The sequence below is a fragment of the Rhinoraja longicauda genome, chromosome 6 (genome assembly GCF_053455715.1).
Source record: "Rhinoraja longicauda isolate Sanriku21f chromosome 6, sRhiLon1.1, whole genome shotgun sequence".
NCBI lineage: Eukaryota > Metazoa > Chordata > Chondrichthyes > Rajiformes > Arhynchobatidae > Rhinoraja > Rhinoraja longicauda.
The window spans coordinates 66337352-66354266 of record NC_135958.1 but is presented as its reverse complement, the minus strand read 5'-3'; the positions used below and the strand labels follow the sequence as shown (position 1 = coordinate 66354266).

Genomic DNA, 16915 nt, shown 5'->3' with positions numbered 1-16915 from the left:
TGGCTTCGAGCAGTTTTGAATTTGCAGAGAGCGGATCGTGGGCGGAGGGAGCGCCGGGGGTGGGGGGACGGAGCGCCGGGGGGGGGGGGGGGGAGGGAGCGCCGGGGGGTGGGCGGAGGGAGCGCCGGGGGGGCGGATCGTGGGGCGGGTCGTGGGGCGGGTCGTGGGGCGGAGCCGGCGCTGTGTGGGAGGCTCTGCGCTCTGGGAGCCGCCGGGCACCGCGTTGGGAGCCGCTCCGCTCCGCTCCGCTCCGCTCTGGCCCCGGACGGAGGCGGATGCCGAGGCGGATAGCCGGCCATGAACGGCGGGCTGCGCATGGACGCGCTCGGGGAAGCCACCCGGCGGCAGCTAAACGCGGCCGATGAGGACGGCATGACCCCCGCCTTGTGGGCGGCGCACCACGGAAACCTGGAGGCGCTGCGGCTGATCGTCAGCAGAGGGTACGGGGCAGGGAATGGGGTAGGAAAAGGGGGGCATGGACAGGGCAAGGGGTAGGGGGGAGAAGGGGGAGGGTGAAGGCTAATATCCCAGCAGATCCCATACCCACTCTCTCTGCACCCCCCCCCCCCAGTCTCTCCCTCCCCCACCACGGTGGTGAGGTGAAGGCAGGTGTATGCACAAAAAGGACCCAGTGCTGGACTAACTCAGCGGGTCTGGTCGCACAATTGGAGAACATGCATCGCTGAGTTACTCCAGCACGTTGTATCTTTATTTACAAAACCAGCATCTTCTGTTTCTTGTTTCTGCGGAGGTATGCATGTTGGAGTGGAGGGAAGGGGGCCACCACCTCAGTCGGCTTGGTTGGATGTTCAGTGCCGCGGGAGAAGACGGCAGGGGAAGAGAAAATACATTCTGGCCTTCCATCACAGTGAGGAGGTGACTGGAGGAGACTCACTGTGATGGATGTTTCTTTTTTTGGTGTGTTTTGTGTTGGTTGGGGTTGTGTAATTTGCTTATTTTATTGCTCTTATTGTTGGACTGTGGGTGACGAAATCTCGTCCAAAAGACTTTTTTTTGTTTGGATGACAAATAAAGATATCCTGAATCCATCTCTCAGGCTGATCAATCAGTGTACTCATGGTGCTGGCTGAATGCATGGTGGTGGTTACCATTGACACCATGGCTGGATTAATCAAAGCTGTACATCCTTTCTGCCCAATGTACCCATTTACTGGATCGATGGCGGCTGACGCTGTGTGAGCTTCACAGACGCTGTTGAAATAAGAGTAGAACCGGGAAACTGCCTTTAAACGCAGGCGGTGCAGGAGTCTTCCGTGGCTCCCTCGCTCTCAAACCTGTATTGGAAAAAGTTATGCCAGATGCTTCTCAGGGGCAAAATGCAGCAGCAGCCAGAACGGTAGCACTACTATTAGTTCTGTTGATCAGCAGGGTAGGACTACTCAAGAATAGAGGGGATTATATGTGGAGGCAGAGGATGTAAGCAAGGTACTTTGAATTTGGAGAAGGGCGTGGAGGATAGTGTGGGGTACACTAATAGTCTGGGGTATTTTGAAAATCAAGTTGTTGGTGGTGTTGGGTCTCTTGAAGAGCATTAAGGCGGATTCTCCAGGACCTGATGGGATCTATCCCAGATTATTGAGAAAGACAAGCAAAGACATTGCTGGAGCCTTGATGAAGATCTTTCTATCCTCTCTCGCGACAGTCAAGGTGTCGTAGGACTTCCTACCCCATCCAATATTGTGCCCTTGTTTAAATAGAGACAACGCAGGACATTGTAATCCGATGAGCCTTGCATCAGCAGTACAAAATTCTATTGGGAATTCTTAGGATTATGATATTTTCACATTTGAAAGAGAACGGACTAATTAGGCGTAGTCAGTGTGGTTTTTCTGGGGCAGGTCATGTTTTACAAATTGTATTAAGTTCTTTGAGGTGCTAATGAAGGTGATTGATGAGGGGTGGGTACTGGATATTGTCTCCATGGATTTTAGTAAGGGATTTGAGAAGGTCCTTCATGGTACACTGATCCAAAAGATTAAAATGAATGGAATCCATGACTTTGTAGTTTAAATTCCTATCTGGTTTACCCATAGAAGACAGAAGGTAATGCTGGAAGGAAGTCTCTGACCAGTGGTGTTCCTCAGGGATCAGTGCTGGGATCTCTGTTGTTTGGGATATATATAATGGCTGCCTTGGACGAAAATGTCGATGGGTTGGTAAGTACGTTTTGCAGATGACACAAAAAGTGGTGGAGTTGTGGAAAATGAAGAAGGCTGTCAAAGAAAACAGAAAGATATAGATCGGATACAGATATGGGCAGAGAAATGGCAGATGGAGTTTAATACGAGAAGTGTGAGTTATTGCACTTTGGAAGGTCAAATGTAAGGAGAAAGTATCCAGTTTATGGCAAGACCCTGAATAACATTGGTGTACAGAGGGATCTTGGTGTCCAAGTCCATAGCTTCTTGAGAGTGGCAACAAATGTAGATAGTGGTAAAGAAGGCATATGGTTTGTTTGCCTATAATCGGATGGGGCATTAAGATTAAAAGTCAGGAAGTCATGATGCTGCTTTATATGACTTTGGTTGGGCTGAATTTAGAGTGTTGCATTCAGCTCTGATTGTCATATTACAGGATGGATGTGGATGCTTTGGAGAGGATGCAGAAGAGGTTTATCAGGATGCTGCCTGGATTTGTGGGTGTTAGCTATAAGGAGAGGTTGGACAGACTTGGATTGTTTTCTATGGAGCACTGGAGGTTGAGGGATGACCTGGTAGAAGTTTATAAAATTATGAGAAGCATAGATTGGATCGAGAGTGGGAATCCTTTTCGCAGAGTGGAAATGTCAAAGACTTTAGGGCGTTGCTCTAAGGTGAGAGGGGGGAAGTTTAACGAAGATTTACAGGGCAAGTTTTATTACACACGGAGTGGTGGGTGTCTGGAGCGTGTTACCATTGGTGGAGGTAGAAGATTTATAACTGGTGCTTAAGAGGCGTTCGGTTAGGCACATAAATATGTAGGCATGGAGGCATATGGATCACGTGCAGGCAGAGATTAGTTTAAATTCCCATCATGTTCAGCATAGATGTATTGCGTCGAAGAGACTATTCCTGTGTTGTACTGTTCTATGTTCTAAATCCAGATTGCTTTAAGGAAGGAGATTCTTCGCAAGTCGGGTTTGAATCAATTAGGACATTGCAGTTGCTCGTTCTTCAAATGAGTGACCTTTTGGGGACAGCTTGAAGTCGATGTGCTAATAAAACTAACTGCAAGGTTTAACATGCTGAGTGTAGTCAGGCATTAATAAGAGAGAAAGACTCAAAGGTCACAGACACAGTAACGGTAGATCAGCCAATGCACTTAGTCTCAAGCTAAAGTAACAGGAGTAAGGAGGCTGGGATGAAGGTGACTGAGAGATTCCTACAGAAACACTTACCTCCAACAATCAATTTGTTGCTATTTTGAACCAAATGTGATTTTAACGATTAAAAATTCCTTTGTTCTACATTTAGTAGAGCTGCCTTTCACCAGGCTGCTGTTCAGTACACAGTCACTCCCAGTGGGGTACAGTGTCAGTAACAATAACTCCGACTGATGAAAGTTGCACAACCACTGGCCATCACTGGGGAGCAGTCCCGCACACACCCACCCTCACGGGGAGACAGGTCATATGCACACCCACCTTTGCTGAGATAAGTCCCTCATACACCCACCATCACTGGGGAACAGCACAACACACAGTGACCCTCATTGGGAAAACAGACATACAGACAGACGCGCGCACAGGCAGACGAGGGCACAGGCAGACGAGGGCACAGGCAGACGAGGGCACAGGCAGACGCGAGGGCACAGGCAGATAGACACACACAACAAGCACACCCACCCTTGCTGTGATAAGTCCCTCATATACCCACTCTCACGGGGAACAGTCTCACACACACACACCAATCACTGGAGAACAGTCCCACACACAGCGGCAATCACCAGGGAACAATACCACACGCTGATTGCTACTGGAGGACAGATCATGGCCTTCCATCAACTGATCCATTTCCACTTGCTGTTCTCCTTTCTATTCAATATTATCTCTTCAAATCTTCATTCAGATATCCATCTTTGCATATTTGCTGCTATTGAAGGCTCTACATCCATTACAATCTGGTCAATCTCGCAGCAGCAGTCATTACCTGAGCCTCCCCGGTCACTCCGCACCATCAGTCTGATTATCCGTCCAAGTCGGCATCTCCCAAAGTTCGAGGAGCATGAATACAATTCCCCTTCTGAGCCAAGCCTGTTTGCCTCCACCTTATTCTTCATTCTCACGACGTCCCCAATCTTTTCCATTTTGTACGTTTATTCAAAAAGTATCAATGAATATTTAAATCCCAGTCTTTGCAACCAGTCACTGACCTGCTCTTGAAGCCAGTGTGTTTGTTGGGCCGGTCAGGTTAAGTTTGTGGTCAATGTTAACCCTGAAAATGTTGATGGTGGGTTTCTCAGTGATGATTTTGCTGTTAAATAACAAGGGTAGGTGGTTGGACCTGCTGGTGTTGTAACTGATCATTGCCTGGTATTCACATGGCATGAATGTCACGGGTTCACTTAGACTTTGTCGGAATGTTGCACAGGCTGCTCCATTATAAATGGAAGTGAACACATTGCAACTATCAGCCTACATCCCTATTTCTGACCATACGATGGTGGAATTATATAAGACAATAACTGCAGATGCTGGTACAAATCGAAGGTATTTATTCACAAAATGCTGGAGTAACTCAGCAGGTCAGGCACCATCTCAGGAGAGAAGGAATGGGTGACGTTTCGGGTCGAGACCCTTCTTCAGACTGATGTCAGGGGGGCGGGACAAAGGAAGGATATAGGTGGAGACAGGAAGATAGAGGGGGAGCAGCGAGAGAGCATGTTGCTAAACTCTCGTCGAAGAGAGGAGGAGAACTTCTTCAAAGTGGACATACCTTGAAGAGAAATCGCAGTGGTGCAACAGGTAGTATAAGACAATAACTGCAGATGCTGGTACAAATCGAAAGTATTTATTCACAAAATGCTGGAGTAACTCAGCAGGTCAGGCAGCATCTCAGGAGAGTAGGGATGGGTGACGTTTCGGGACGAGACCCTTATTCTCTCCTGAGATACGATGGTGGAAGGTCATTGATAAAACAGCTGAAGATGGCTGGACGCTGGACACAGGACACTGCCCTTAGGAACTCCTGCACTGATGTCCTGGGACCGGGATGATTGGCCTCCAACAACCACAACCATCTTCCAGAGATGGGTGGTGGAGGCAGACACGATAATGACATTTCTGAGACTTTCAGACAGACACATGAATAAGCAGGGGATGGGGGAACATGGATCCTGTGCGGGCAGAGGGGGTTAGTTTTGAAGGACATCATGCTCAGCACAGAGATGGTGGGCAGAAAGGCCTGTTCCTGTGCTGTACTGTTCTACAGTAAGTTTAAAGAGTGTGAGAAATGGGCCCCGGTGGGAAATGAGATTTGGGTGAGTTTGGTGGGAATGGGGCCCAGTAAGTTTACATGGAGTGTGTGAAATATTTCATGGTGAGTAAGATGCTGAATCATTGGGATTTCTAAAGACCGACACTGGGATGTTGTTCTGGTACTTAAAAACCACGGGGTAGTGGTAGGATTTGGATTGTTATCTGAAGCCCTGCATTATCAGTCCAGTAATTCCCTGCCGTGCCAGTGTGCCCCTTGTTAGTGGCCTCTCATCCAGTCATCTGAATGGGGCTTGCAGGGGGCATTGTGTGAGCCCTGACTGGAGAAGCCGGATCGTGGACAGTCCTGACCCCTGCGCATGTTGAAAATCAAGATTTGGTCTTCAAGTGGAATAAGGTCACATCAGCGAGGAACACAGCAGTGGAAACCCCTGTGCTGTAGAGGGGCTGAGGATTCATGTGTGGCTGCTCCTGCTGGGCATTTGGAAGGAGTGTCTGCATACCTGTCGGAGAATGGATTACATCGTGTTTACTGCTCAGGGCAGGATTCCTTGCAGAGCTTTTGGCTGTTTGAAACTCTATTCCGAATGTGTGTATTAGATTTCTAGCAGCGATCGCTTCATTACTATTATTCCCGGGGATAATGCCTACATTAGGCAATCCCTGGATCCACTGATCATTGTACAGTAAATGGCAGGACTAGGGAGACTGTTGTAGAGCAAGAGAAACCCAGGGGTACAAGTGTATAGTTCCCTGAAAGTGGCGATACAAGTAGACAGGGTGGAGAAGAAAGCATTTGATATGCTTGCCTTCACCGGTCAGGGCATTGAGTACAAGAGTTGGGACGTCTTATTACAAATGTACGAGCCGTTGGTGAGACCTCACTTGGAGGTGTCGTGTGCAGTTCTGGGTTGCTAAGCTATAGAAAGGATATCATTAAGCAGGAGAGGATGCAGAAATGATCCACAGGAATATTACTGGGACTGGACGACTTAAGGTGAGACTGTGGCTTATTCCCTGGAACATAGGAGGCTGAGTGATGACATTATAGAGATGTATAAAATCATCTGGGGCATCGATAAGCCACGATCATTTCCATAGGGTAGGGGAGCCTAAAGCTGGAGGGCATACGTTTAAAGTGAGAGGGGAAAGATTTAAAAGGGACCTGAGGGCACTTTTTTTTTACACATAGGGTGGTAGGCATATGGAATAAGTTGCAAGAGGATGAAGTAGGGGAGGGTACAATTATAATGTTCAGAAGACATTTGGTCAGGCACATCGATAGGAAAGGTCAGAGGGATATGGGCCAAATGTGATAACTCAGGTTGGCAAGCTGTTCAATATGGACAAGTTGGGCCAATGGACTCGTTACTGATCTGTGTGACTCCATGGCTGCTGAGCCATTGGATAATTAAAAAACCTTCACGTTTGAGAGCCCCGCGGTGCTTATTGGACCCAGGAGATAGATGCACTTATATTTGTGGTCATGTGGTAAAACTTTGCATTTGTTCAAGTTACATTGTGCTGTAATCTGATTCCTTGCAAGCTGTTTATTGCCAATAAATGATGATTATTGTAACCTACACTCTGATTCATTTTGGTAAACCTGAGATGCGGAGCAGCTGGGCTTGGGCCTGCTGGCAGTGACTCACATCTCTGACCAGTACCGCCCTGTGTTGCATTCGTCACATTGCAGGTCGATCAGGAAAAAGACCCAATGTTTAGGCTAAATAATTAATGAACTAATGAAGAATGAATTACTGCACGAGATAAATTATTCATTTAGAGACAAAATTCCCAACGTGCTTGAAGAGGGGGAAGGTTTTCTATTTCGGACATCTACCAGACTGATAAGTGTAAAAGTAAATTAGAACGTGAAGTGTTGCTAAAAATACATTCAGTGAGTGGTTGTTGCTGAAAGAAGGTGGGACTTATGAGAGCCAATTTTCACACAGAAATCCCACTGTGGGAGCATTTTGATGCTCTTTGATAACCGAAATAAGAGCATTGCTGGGAATAGCGGAGGGATTTAGAGAATATGTTCACAGAATATTAAGATTGAGAAAATGTTGAAAACTAGAATTCCTATTTGTTTTCTAACTTGATATAGAATTTAACTGTTCCCAGGTGGTGGTGGTTTTGTATGAAATAAAAAGTTATTAGTCGAATTTGTGAAGTCATAGTCATAGAATCATACAGCATGGAACCAGCCATTTGGCCCATCTCATCCACACTGATCAGAGGGCTCTCTTCCATATTAATCCCATCTCCCAGCACTCGATCCATTGTCCTCAATGTGCAGGTAATTCAAGTATTCATTGAGAGACAACCTCAGCACTGTCAGCGACCCAATTCCATCATTCACACACAAGCAGCGCATTCCAGTTACTCACCATTCTGGGTGAAGAACGTTCCTCCTCGTATCATGAGATAGGAGCAGAGTTAGGCCAGTCGGCCCATCAAGTCTATTCCCCCATTCAATCATGGCTGATCTATCTCTCCCTCCTAACCCCATCTCCTGCCTTCTCCTCATAACCTCTGACACCAGTACTAATCAAGAATCTATCTAACTCTGCCTTAAAAATATCCACTGACTTGGCCTCCACAGCCTTCTGTGGCAAAGAATTCCACAGATTTATCGCCCTCTGACTAAATAAATTTCTCCTCATCTCCTTCCTAAAAGAATGTCCTTTAATTCTAAGGCTATGACCTCCAGTTCTAGACTCTCCCACTAGTGGAAACATCCTTTCCATATCCACTCTGTTCATGCCTTTCACTAATCTTTTCAATGAGGTCTCCCCTCACTCTTCTAAACTCCAGCGAGTACAGGCCCAGTGCCGTCAAACGCTCATCATATGTTAACCTACTCATTCCTGGGATCGTTCTTGTGAACCTCCTCAGGATCCTCTCCAGAGCCAGCACATCCTTCCTCCGATATGGTGCCCAAAATTGCTCACAATATTCTAAATGTGGCCTGACCAGCACCTTCTGGAGCCTCAGAATTTCATCTCCCCCGATATCCCTTACCCCCCCCAACCCTAAACCTATGTCCACTCTAGTTTTATCTATCCTGATCATGGGGTAAAGTTTCCTGCAATCTATCCTATCTATAATATTACACACCTGTCATGTTCCCTCTTAACCTCCTCTGCTCCAGGGAGAACAGACCCAGCCTCCAGTCACTCTTCATAACTGAAACACTCTGTCCCAGGCAACATCCAGTAAAACTCCTCTGCACCCCCTCCAACACTATTGTATTCTTCCTATGTGTGACCGAGATTCTTGACAGAGGGGGCATAACCTCCCTGCATTATTTGTTGCCTGACTAATGAAGGCCGGAATCCAATGGTATCTTGTGACCATGTGATCTTTGAAAACCATATTAGCCTTCATAATTTCCTTTTAAAGAGCTCCCCTACTGTTTTTACATTCTTGAAGGCCAGCCCCATCATTTGCTCCCTCTTCCCGTCACATGCTTCCTTTGGAATCATTAGCGAACCTTCAATAGCCCACCACATCCAGGGTTTCCTTTACCTGTTACCCCTGGCTTTGCCTCTGACAGGAACACGTTGGTGTTATTTCTCATTTGAATGCTCCCCTGTGTGCAGGTGTAGACTTACTTGCAATTTTACACCTTGCCAATCCTTTTTGATAATCGCTGTCACTTTGACATGCACAGAGATATGGTCATTGTCTCTAAAATACTTTGGTCACTTTCCCCAGGAGATACAGCTCAAAATCTAACCCTCCCCCCCCCATCCCACGGAGCCTTTGACACAAAGGTAATCACGGTTAATATTTAGGAAACTGAAATCCCCACTATGATACGCCTATTTTTGTTACATTTCTTTGATGCCTACTTATCTGTGGGCTTGAGACCATGGGAAAGATTCAGACATTAAAGGAAACATCCATGACCGCCTGGTTTCAGAAATACCGTGCTAAAATAACTGGGATCACAGCTGATTGTACATTCCATTATATAACCTTGGTCCAGTAAACCGTGACCGAAGCCTCTCCAATTACGCACACAGCCTTTTAGACACTCAATCATTCTAAACCCGCGTGTCCCATAAATGCCCAGCCCATTCATCATATGTATTAGCTCCAGTACGTCATGTGTTTATTTTCTATCGAGAGTCTGCCCTGATCCTACCCTTATTACACCATTCCATTTCACAGCTGCCCATAGGTTACTTGTGTAAGAAGAAACTGCAGATGCTGGTTTAAACCGAAGATAGACACAAAAAGCTGGAGTAACTCAGCGGGACAGGCAGCATCTCTGGAGAGAAGGAATGGGTGACGTTTCGGGTCTAAAGGAGGGTCTCGACCCGAAACGTCACCCATTCCTTCTCGACAGAGATGCTGCCTGTCCCGCTGAGTTACTCCAGCTTTTTGTGTCTATCTTCTGCCCGTCGGTTATTGTCTGATATAAGACAACCCGTATCCCAGCCCACTTTACTTCAAATTCAAAAGCGGATCATATTGAAAAGACTACATTTCCTGCTTAGGAGCTGAAATTAGAACTTGGAGTAACGGTTCATTCACTTGTGTCACTGCTGGACGGGTAACAAATGCAATCGGAAAAATTAATGGGATGCCTTTCATAAAAGAGGGGGTGGGAGAGAGATTCGCACCAGTGCACAGCTCTGGTTGAATTCCATTGGGACCACTGCTCGGTTCAGGCACCAACTCGGTGCAATACACACTCACCGAAATGATGTTAAATTATTAGGATGGGCTGTTGCATAAACTGGGCTGATATTCTTTTGAATAAATAAGAGATCTAATCAATGAGCAAGATTATTAAGGACAGTGAGGCAGCCTCCTCAGAAGGCTGTGGAGGCCAAGTCAATGGATATTTTTAAGGCAGAGGTTAATAGATTCGTAATTAGTGAGTGTCAGAGATTATGAGGAGAAGTCAGGAGAATGGGATTGAGAGGGAAAGGTAGATCAGCCACGATTGAATGGCGGAGTAGACTTGATGGGTCAATTGGCCTAATGCTGCGCCTATCACTTATGGACTTCTGCATTTGTTGATCACGTATAGTGTGCACGGTTTTGTGCGTGGGAGATTGTGTGTCACAAATTGGATTTAAGTTTTTTTGAAGAAGTGATCAAGAAGGTCGATGTGTGCTAGGTCAGACCTAGTCTATATGGACTTCAGCAAGGCCTCTGGTAATGGTATGGTACTTTATTTGCCACATGTACCGAGGTACAGTGAAATTCATTATTGTATAGTTCAGTACAAGTATCACTATACATAAGCACTTAGATAGTATTAGATAAGCATCTCAGATACAGTACAAGTGTTTATCAGTGGTACTGAGACCGTATACAGCGTCGCCAGATGGTAATGTATCTGCAATGTACCGCATGGTAGGCTGTCCTGGAAGGTGAGATCACATGGGATTCAGGGAGAGGTGGCTAACTGGATACAGAATTGACTTCATGGTAGGAAGCAGAGAGCAGTGGTGGAAGGTTGTTTATTAGACTGCTGGCCTGTGTCAGTGTTGGGTCTCAGGGTTCGGTGCTGGGCTCATTGTTTTTTTTTGTCAATCATATCAACGATTTGGATGAGAATGTACACTCCAGAAGCCCAAGTGCTCCAAGTTTGTTTAGTGAACCCTTGTGTGCCACATTGATGGTCTTCAAGTGTTTAGATTCCTGTAGCCACTGATTCCTCTAATCCCGCTGACCACAGAAAAACTCCCACCTCGGCCACGTTGACTCTGCCGAATCCTTTTTATCATTTTCTAAGTGTCCAATTACTGTGGTAACACAGCACAGAAACTAACATTTTGGCCCACCACACCCATGCTGACCATAATTTGTGTTGATCCATTGACCAACATCTGATCCATGGTCTTCTGGGGCTTGGCCATTCAAGTGTTTGTCAGAGACGTGGATGTTGTGAGGGTCTCTGCCTCCTCCACCCCCTCAGGCAGTGTGTTCCAGATTCCAATCACCCTCTGGGTGAAATGAATCCTCATCAGATTCCCTTCAACCCTTCCACATCCCTTTGCTTCAGCTTTAGACAAATCTGCTGTCTTTAACAATACCTGCCAGCATTTTTCCTCCCACTAATGCCTGGCTATTCTCTGTTCCATGCCGTTCCTCCCACTTTTCCTTGTGCCCTGGGGTTAAACTTGCTTGTCAGCGGAAACCATTTCAGAATCTGCAGATTCTTGGAAGATGACAACCTTCAGAAGCCGAGGATAACCCTGGAATATATCAGCACTGTTCCTGTATTGTCCTGCCGGAACGCCATCCATCCTTGTTCTCCAGAGATGCTGCTTGACCTGCTGAGTTACTCCAACACTTTGTGTCTATGTTCCAGTTCTATGTTGCATCTCTGGGTCCCATTGATCTCTCCAATGCAAATGTTTTATCAATATTTTCTCTGGATCTGTTAAATCACAGTTCCGGCAAGGTTTTTGTTGTCTTTTGTCAAGTCTCGTAACGTATTTGTGTAATGTTGTGTCTTCTGCCATTCTAGGGGTGATCCTGACAAGTGTGACATTTGGGGGAATGCTCCTCTTCACCTGGCAGCTGCCAACGGCCACCTCGACATCCTCTCCTTTCTGGTGTCTTTTGGGGCAAACATCTGGTGTCTGGACAATGACTACCACACCCCACTCGACATGGCGGCCATGAAGAACCACATGGAGTGCATCCGCTATCTGGACTCCATCGCTGCAAAGCAGAGCGTCCTCAACCCCAAGCTGGTGAGCAAGCTGAAGCAAAGGGCCTACCGGGACGCGGAGAAGCGCATCAAGGAGTGTGCCAAGCTGCAGAGGAGGCACCAGCAGAGAATGGAGAAGAGGTACAAGAGGGAACTGGACTCGTCGGACACCATGAGCTTCAGCAGCTCGGCCAGCAGCTCGCTGACCCACCAGCTGCAGCGCCTGTCCATGGCGGCCGCCCTGCCCTACTCCCAGGCCACGCTCAACGCCACCACCAAGGGCAAGACCAAGATCCAGAAGAAGCTGGAGAGGAAGAAGCAGGTGGACGGGAGCTTCAAGATATACGAGGATGGGCGCAAGAGCGTCCGCTCGCTCTCCGGCCTGCAGCTCAGCAACGACGTGATGTTCGTCAAGCAGGAGAGCGACGGCCATGCCAGGGAGAGGCCGCGCTGCAACGTGCGGGAAATGTTCGCGGCCGAGGGCGACACCATGTCTCATGCCGCCAGCGACCCGGGGCTGCAGGCCGACACCACCTGCTCTGAAGTCAGCACCGACTCGGGCCACGAGTCCCTCTTCAACAGACCCGGCCTGGGCACCATGGTCTTCCGCAGGAACTATGTCAGCGGCGGCCTCTTCGGGGTGGGACACAATGGAGGTGAGGCGGGGGATAAGGTGGGACTGAAGGGCTCGGACGTCAGGCTGCGCAGCCGGCTCCAGAGGTCCATCAGCATGGACGACAGCATCGGCAGCGCACAGAGCCTGCAGGAGCAGGCCCGGGACGGGTTGCCATGGGAGGAGCTCGACCTGGGCCTAGACGACGACTTTGAGCCAGAGACCAGCCCCCTCGACACCTTCCTGGCCTCCCTCAGCATGTTTGAGTTCGTGCCAACCTTCAAAAAGGAAAAGATCGACCTGGAAGCGCTCACGCTTTGCTCCAACGAAGATCTGAAAAGCATAAAAATTCCTTTGGGGCCCAGGAAGAAAATCCTGGATGGCGTCCAGAGGAGGCAGCAGGCACTGGGGCAGCCCGACAGGTTGGAGGACACGAACCTGTGAGTCGGCCCGCGGCTGAGGACCCTCCGCTAGCCGGCGGCGAGCCCACCTCTCCGGGGTATGGAGAACAACGACACCAAAGGCCGGCTGGCACATCCCCACCGAGAGCCCCGGCACCATCGCCGCCACCCGGGGCAGCGCCGCGGTGACAGCAGCTGCAGGACAGGAGACTGCAGGAAGGGCCTCCACACGCGATGCTTCTACCTTCGTGTGGCACCGCAGGTCACCCGGACGGACCCGCTATTTGATGGTAACTTTCCCTCTCGCTGAGAATGGGGGGCAGTTCAACGGGTGCATAATCTGAGGCGACTGGAGTGTTAAACGCTGTCATGTATGAGTTGAGGGGTGGGTCAGCATCTTTTGGAAATGGCACATTGTGCAAGGTGGCTGGATGTTGGATGGGACGGAGCTTGGTGTGGAGTGAAATGGTGCACTGCAGGGAAGGGTCCCGTGTGAGACAGTGTGAACTGTTCCGTGACTGTGTGAGGTGGGTCCTGGCGGTGACTTGGTACAGTGTTGGTGAGATGGAGAACTGTGTGTGTGAGACTGGGCTCGGCCTGTGGTCTGGTGTGTGGCATGGATACAGAACAGGGCACAGTGTGTGGGGGAGCGGTACAGAACGGGCACGCTGTGGGTGTGGGGGAGGATTTCAGGACCGGGCGTCACAGGTGTGGGAGGGGGTACACAGAGGGTGTGTGGTGCAGGGCTTGGTCTGTGTGGCCGGTGGTGTGAGCGAGCGCTGATGTTTGGTGTTGTTGCTATCTACTGAGGCCAACTTCCGGGGGCTTGTACATCCGCATTATGGTCAATTCCCTTCCCTCCCCTCTCTCTCCCGCCCCCCATCTCATCTCCCCCTTCCATCCCCTCTCCCCCGCTATCCACACACTTGCCCCTCCATCTTCCCTCTCTTTCCCCACCCCATTCCCCTTCTAGCCCTCCCTCTTCCCTTTCTCTCAAACCCTCTCCTGCCCTCCTTCTCTCGGCAGCGCTGTGATGTTGCTCTCCACTGGTTCACCTTCAGTGAAGCTTCTCACTTCTCTCCTGCAGGTCACCCTCCAACGGCCTCTCCGTCCACCAGTGACCACGAAGATTGGTCATCCAATGGGTATGCAGCCTGACCGTGGAGGAGCCATGCAGCTTTCAACCAACCTTTGAGTCCTCTCCTGACCCTTCTCAACCCCTGCCTGATCACTGGGCCTGCTGTTCTTCTGGCCTCCCACAAGAAAGGAACAAGAAAGCAGGCACATAATACCGGGGTCTTTGCAGATAAGCCAGAGAGCAACCACCTTCAGCCCCTTAACTGCTGGTCTTTATACAAACAGACCCATTTTTTTAGAAGCTCAGGGAAGAAGTGACCTGTCAACCTGCCGTTCCTCTGCCATCTATAAAAACATACCTGAAAAAATGTTCACCTTCATGTCCAAGGTCTGAATTCCTGGTTTACAAAATAAAGCAGAACACTAACATCAGGAAGGGAGGGATGGTTGTGGTCCTAGGCATAGGCACCAAATTGAAGATCAAGGATCGGGTACCTATGAGCCAGTCCATCACAAATCAGTCCCCAAACTCAGCCATGATCATATTGAATGGCAGTGCCGGGCCGAATGGCCTACTCCTGCACCTATTTTCTATGTTTCTATATTCCCCACAACTCCGCGACCCTTCCCCCTGACCTCCCAAACCTTCCTTCCGGATCCCGACCATCTGGCCACCTCCTGATCCCCCCTCCCTGATCCACTCCACATCCCTCTCCATGACTCTCCGATCCCCCTCCCTGACTTCCAACCTCTCCTCTGCCACTCAAAGGGGTTAGTGTGTGCTGACTGGTCTCCCAGTCCCAACTTCTATTTCCGAGTCAACAGCACAGCCCGTCTCCCCTGGAGTCTCTCCCTGGGACTGTTCTGGAGCAGCCCTGTCCTGTTGCCCAATCTGTGCCAATGCTTTCCACGTGACTACCTGTTTCCCTGACACACCTCCGTGGCAGTTGATGCGGGCCATGTCTCGCCCAGTTTATCCGCTGCTCCAATGTTTGGGGACATTGTTCACGCAAGTAAAATTGAAATCAAAAGGCTCCCATGAATGAGTGGGAGATTGTTCCATCTTTCTCACAATAGGACAAGCCCTGTAAATGACCTCACCTGTGGCAGCTGCTCTGACACAGATTATTGAGCGTATTCAGAAACAGGAATGTTGCAGGTGCAGATTCTCACCTGAGGTTCAGATTGGAACTTTACTCTTGCCCAGGACCCTGCCTAGCTCACAGCAGCTTCACTTTGTAAAGAGAGGGGAGTAGGAGATAAGGTGTAAGGTAGGATGGGTGTAGAGGAAGGAAGGGGAGGGAAGGATTGACACTTGCTGCCTGCTGGTCTTCCCTCGACCTCTTGTTGATGGTGAGTACTGAGATGAGATGCCCTTCACTGAGCTGGGGAGATGGGCAATGTCTCCGCCTATCGCCAGCACATCAACCCGAGATGTTGAAGCAGATGAAGGTGAGAATCCCAATCGCTTTCTCACCACTTCACGTACATGTGCTGCCACCTGCAGGATTTGTACGGCAAAACAAAATGTGGGAGGAACTCAGCAGGTAAGGCAGCACCTGGAGAGGGAATGGACAAGTGATGTTTTGGGTCAGGATCCTTCTTCAGTCTCTGACCCAGACTTGGTTATGTACAGCATGGCCTCCCTGGGGCCCTGTTATTCATTATACCCGAATTGAACCTGCCAAAGTGAATCACCTCCTTATCACGATTAAACTCTGCCTGCCATTGCTCTGACCATTTGTTTGTACAGCGTGTCAGTTCACTGTCTTGTAGAATGTATCATTTGTTTTTGACTATTGTCCAAGTCTACGTGCCTGTGATGCTGCTGTAAGCACGTTTTTAATTGTACCCATATCTCTTTGTACTTGTCCATATGACAATAAACTTGACCATCTTAGCACTTAATCAATATCATTTTATACTTTACTATCAACACAATGATTGTCATCATCATTAGACATAATCATACCTCCTTCATTCATATCCAAATCTTCAATGTAGAAGAGGTTGTTATGGTGACAGTACCAATCCCTGTCGTACAGTACTCTGCACAGGCTTCCGGTCACACAAACAACTGTCTATCGTCACCCTGTCCTCTTATGAAGAGAACTTTGGATTAAATTTGCTAACTTCCCACAGATCGCATTGGATCTAACCTTTTGGACCACTTTCCCATGTGGAGCCTTGTCAAAGGCCTTAACGAAGTCCCACATCAACCACACCTCTTCGAAAGACTCAAGTTGATCATGTAAATTCCCCAATAACACCAATGTCACCGACCGAAGATTAATGCCTTCCTTTTCAATGCAGGTTAACGCCCTCAAGAGAAATCAGTGCAGACACATGAAACTAAAAGGCAGGGGTGGAGGATAAGATGAGGAGGGAGGGAGGGGGGAGCAGGACCACAGTGTAAAATCATTCCAGGTGACTAAGTGTGAAAGGGGCGGACAGGGAGACATTGTGCCCAACATGAAATGTATTCACAATACATTGGATGACAATAGCAACACTGACAAAAGGTTTAAACAGATACATACATAGGAAAGGTTTAGTGGTAAATGGACAAATCTAGATTAATAGGACTTCTTGGTTAGCATGGATGAGTTGGGCTGAAAGGCCTATTTTCATGCTGTATGACATGAACTAACTGCACAAACAGATGCAGACTGTCACGTAAGGACAAATAAATGCACGTTAACTAG

General features: G+C 48.5%; 1 protein-coding gene across 1 annotated transcript; it reads left to right on the top strand.

Annotated features, from left to right (window-relative positions):
• The first annotated feature begins 220 nt into the window (after positions 1 to 220).
• ush1ga (Usher syndrome 1Ga (autosomal recessive)) lies at positions 221 to 16039 on the top strand. Its single transcript, XM_078401849.1, has 3 exons — positions 221 to 440; positions 11934 to 13423; positions 14221 to 16039. Exons 1-2 carry the CDS (start codon positions 298 to 300, stop codon positions 13174 to 13176), a joined length of 1386 nt encoding a protein of 461 aa, XP_078257975.1. The 5' UTR covers positions 221 to 297; the 3' UTR covers positions 13177 to 13423; positions 14221 to 16039.
• Positions 16040 to 16915: the final 876 nt, after the last annotated feature.

Excerpts from the sequence above, each read along its gene's own strand:
- ush1ga (XM_078401849.1), top strand. The coding sequence starts at position 298 with ATGAACGGCGGGCTGCGCATGGACGCGCTCGGGGAAGCCACCCGGCGG. Across the intron at positions 441-11,933 it reads CGGCTGATCGTCAGCAGAGG|GGGTGATCCTGACAAGTGTG; the intron begins GTACGGGGCAGG and ends CTGCCATTCTAG.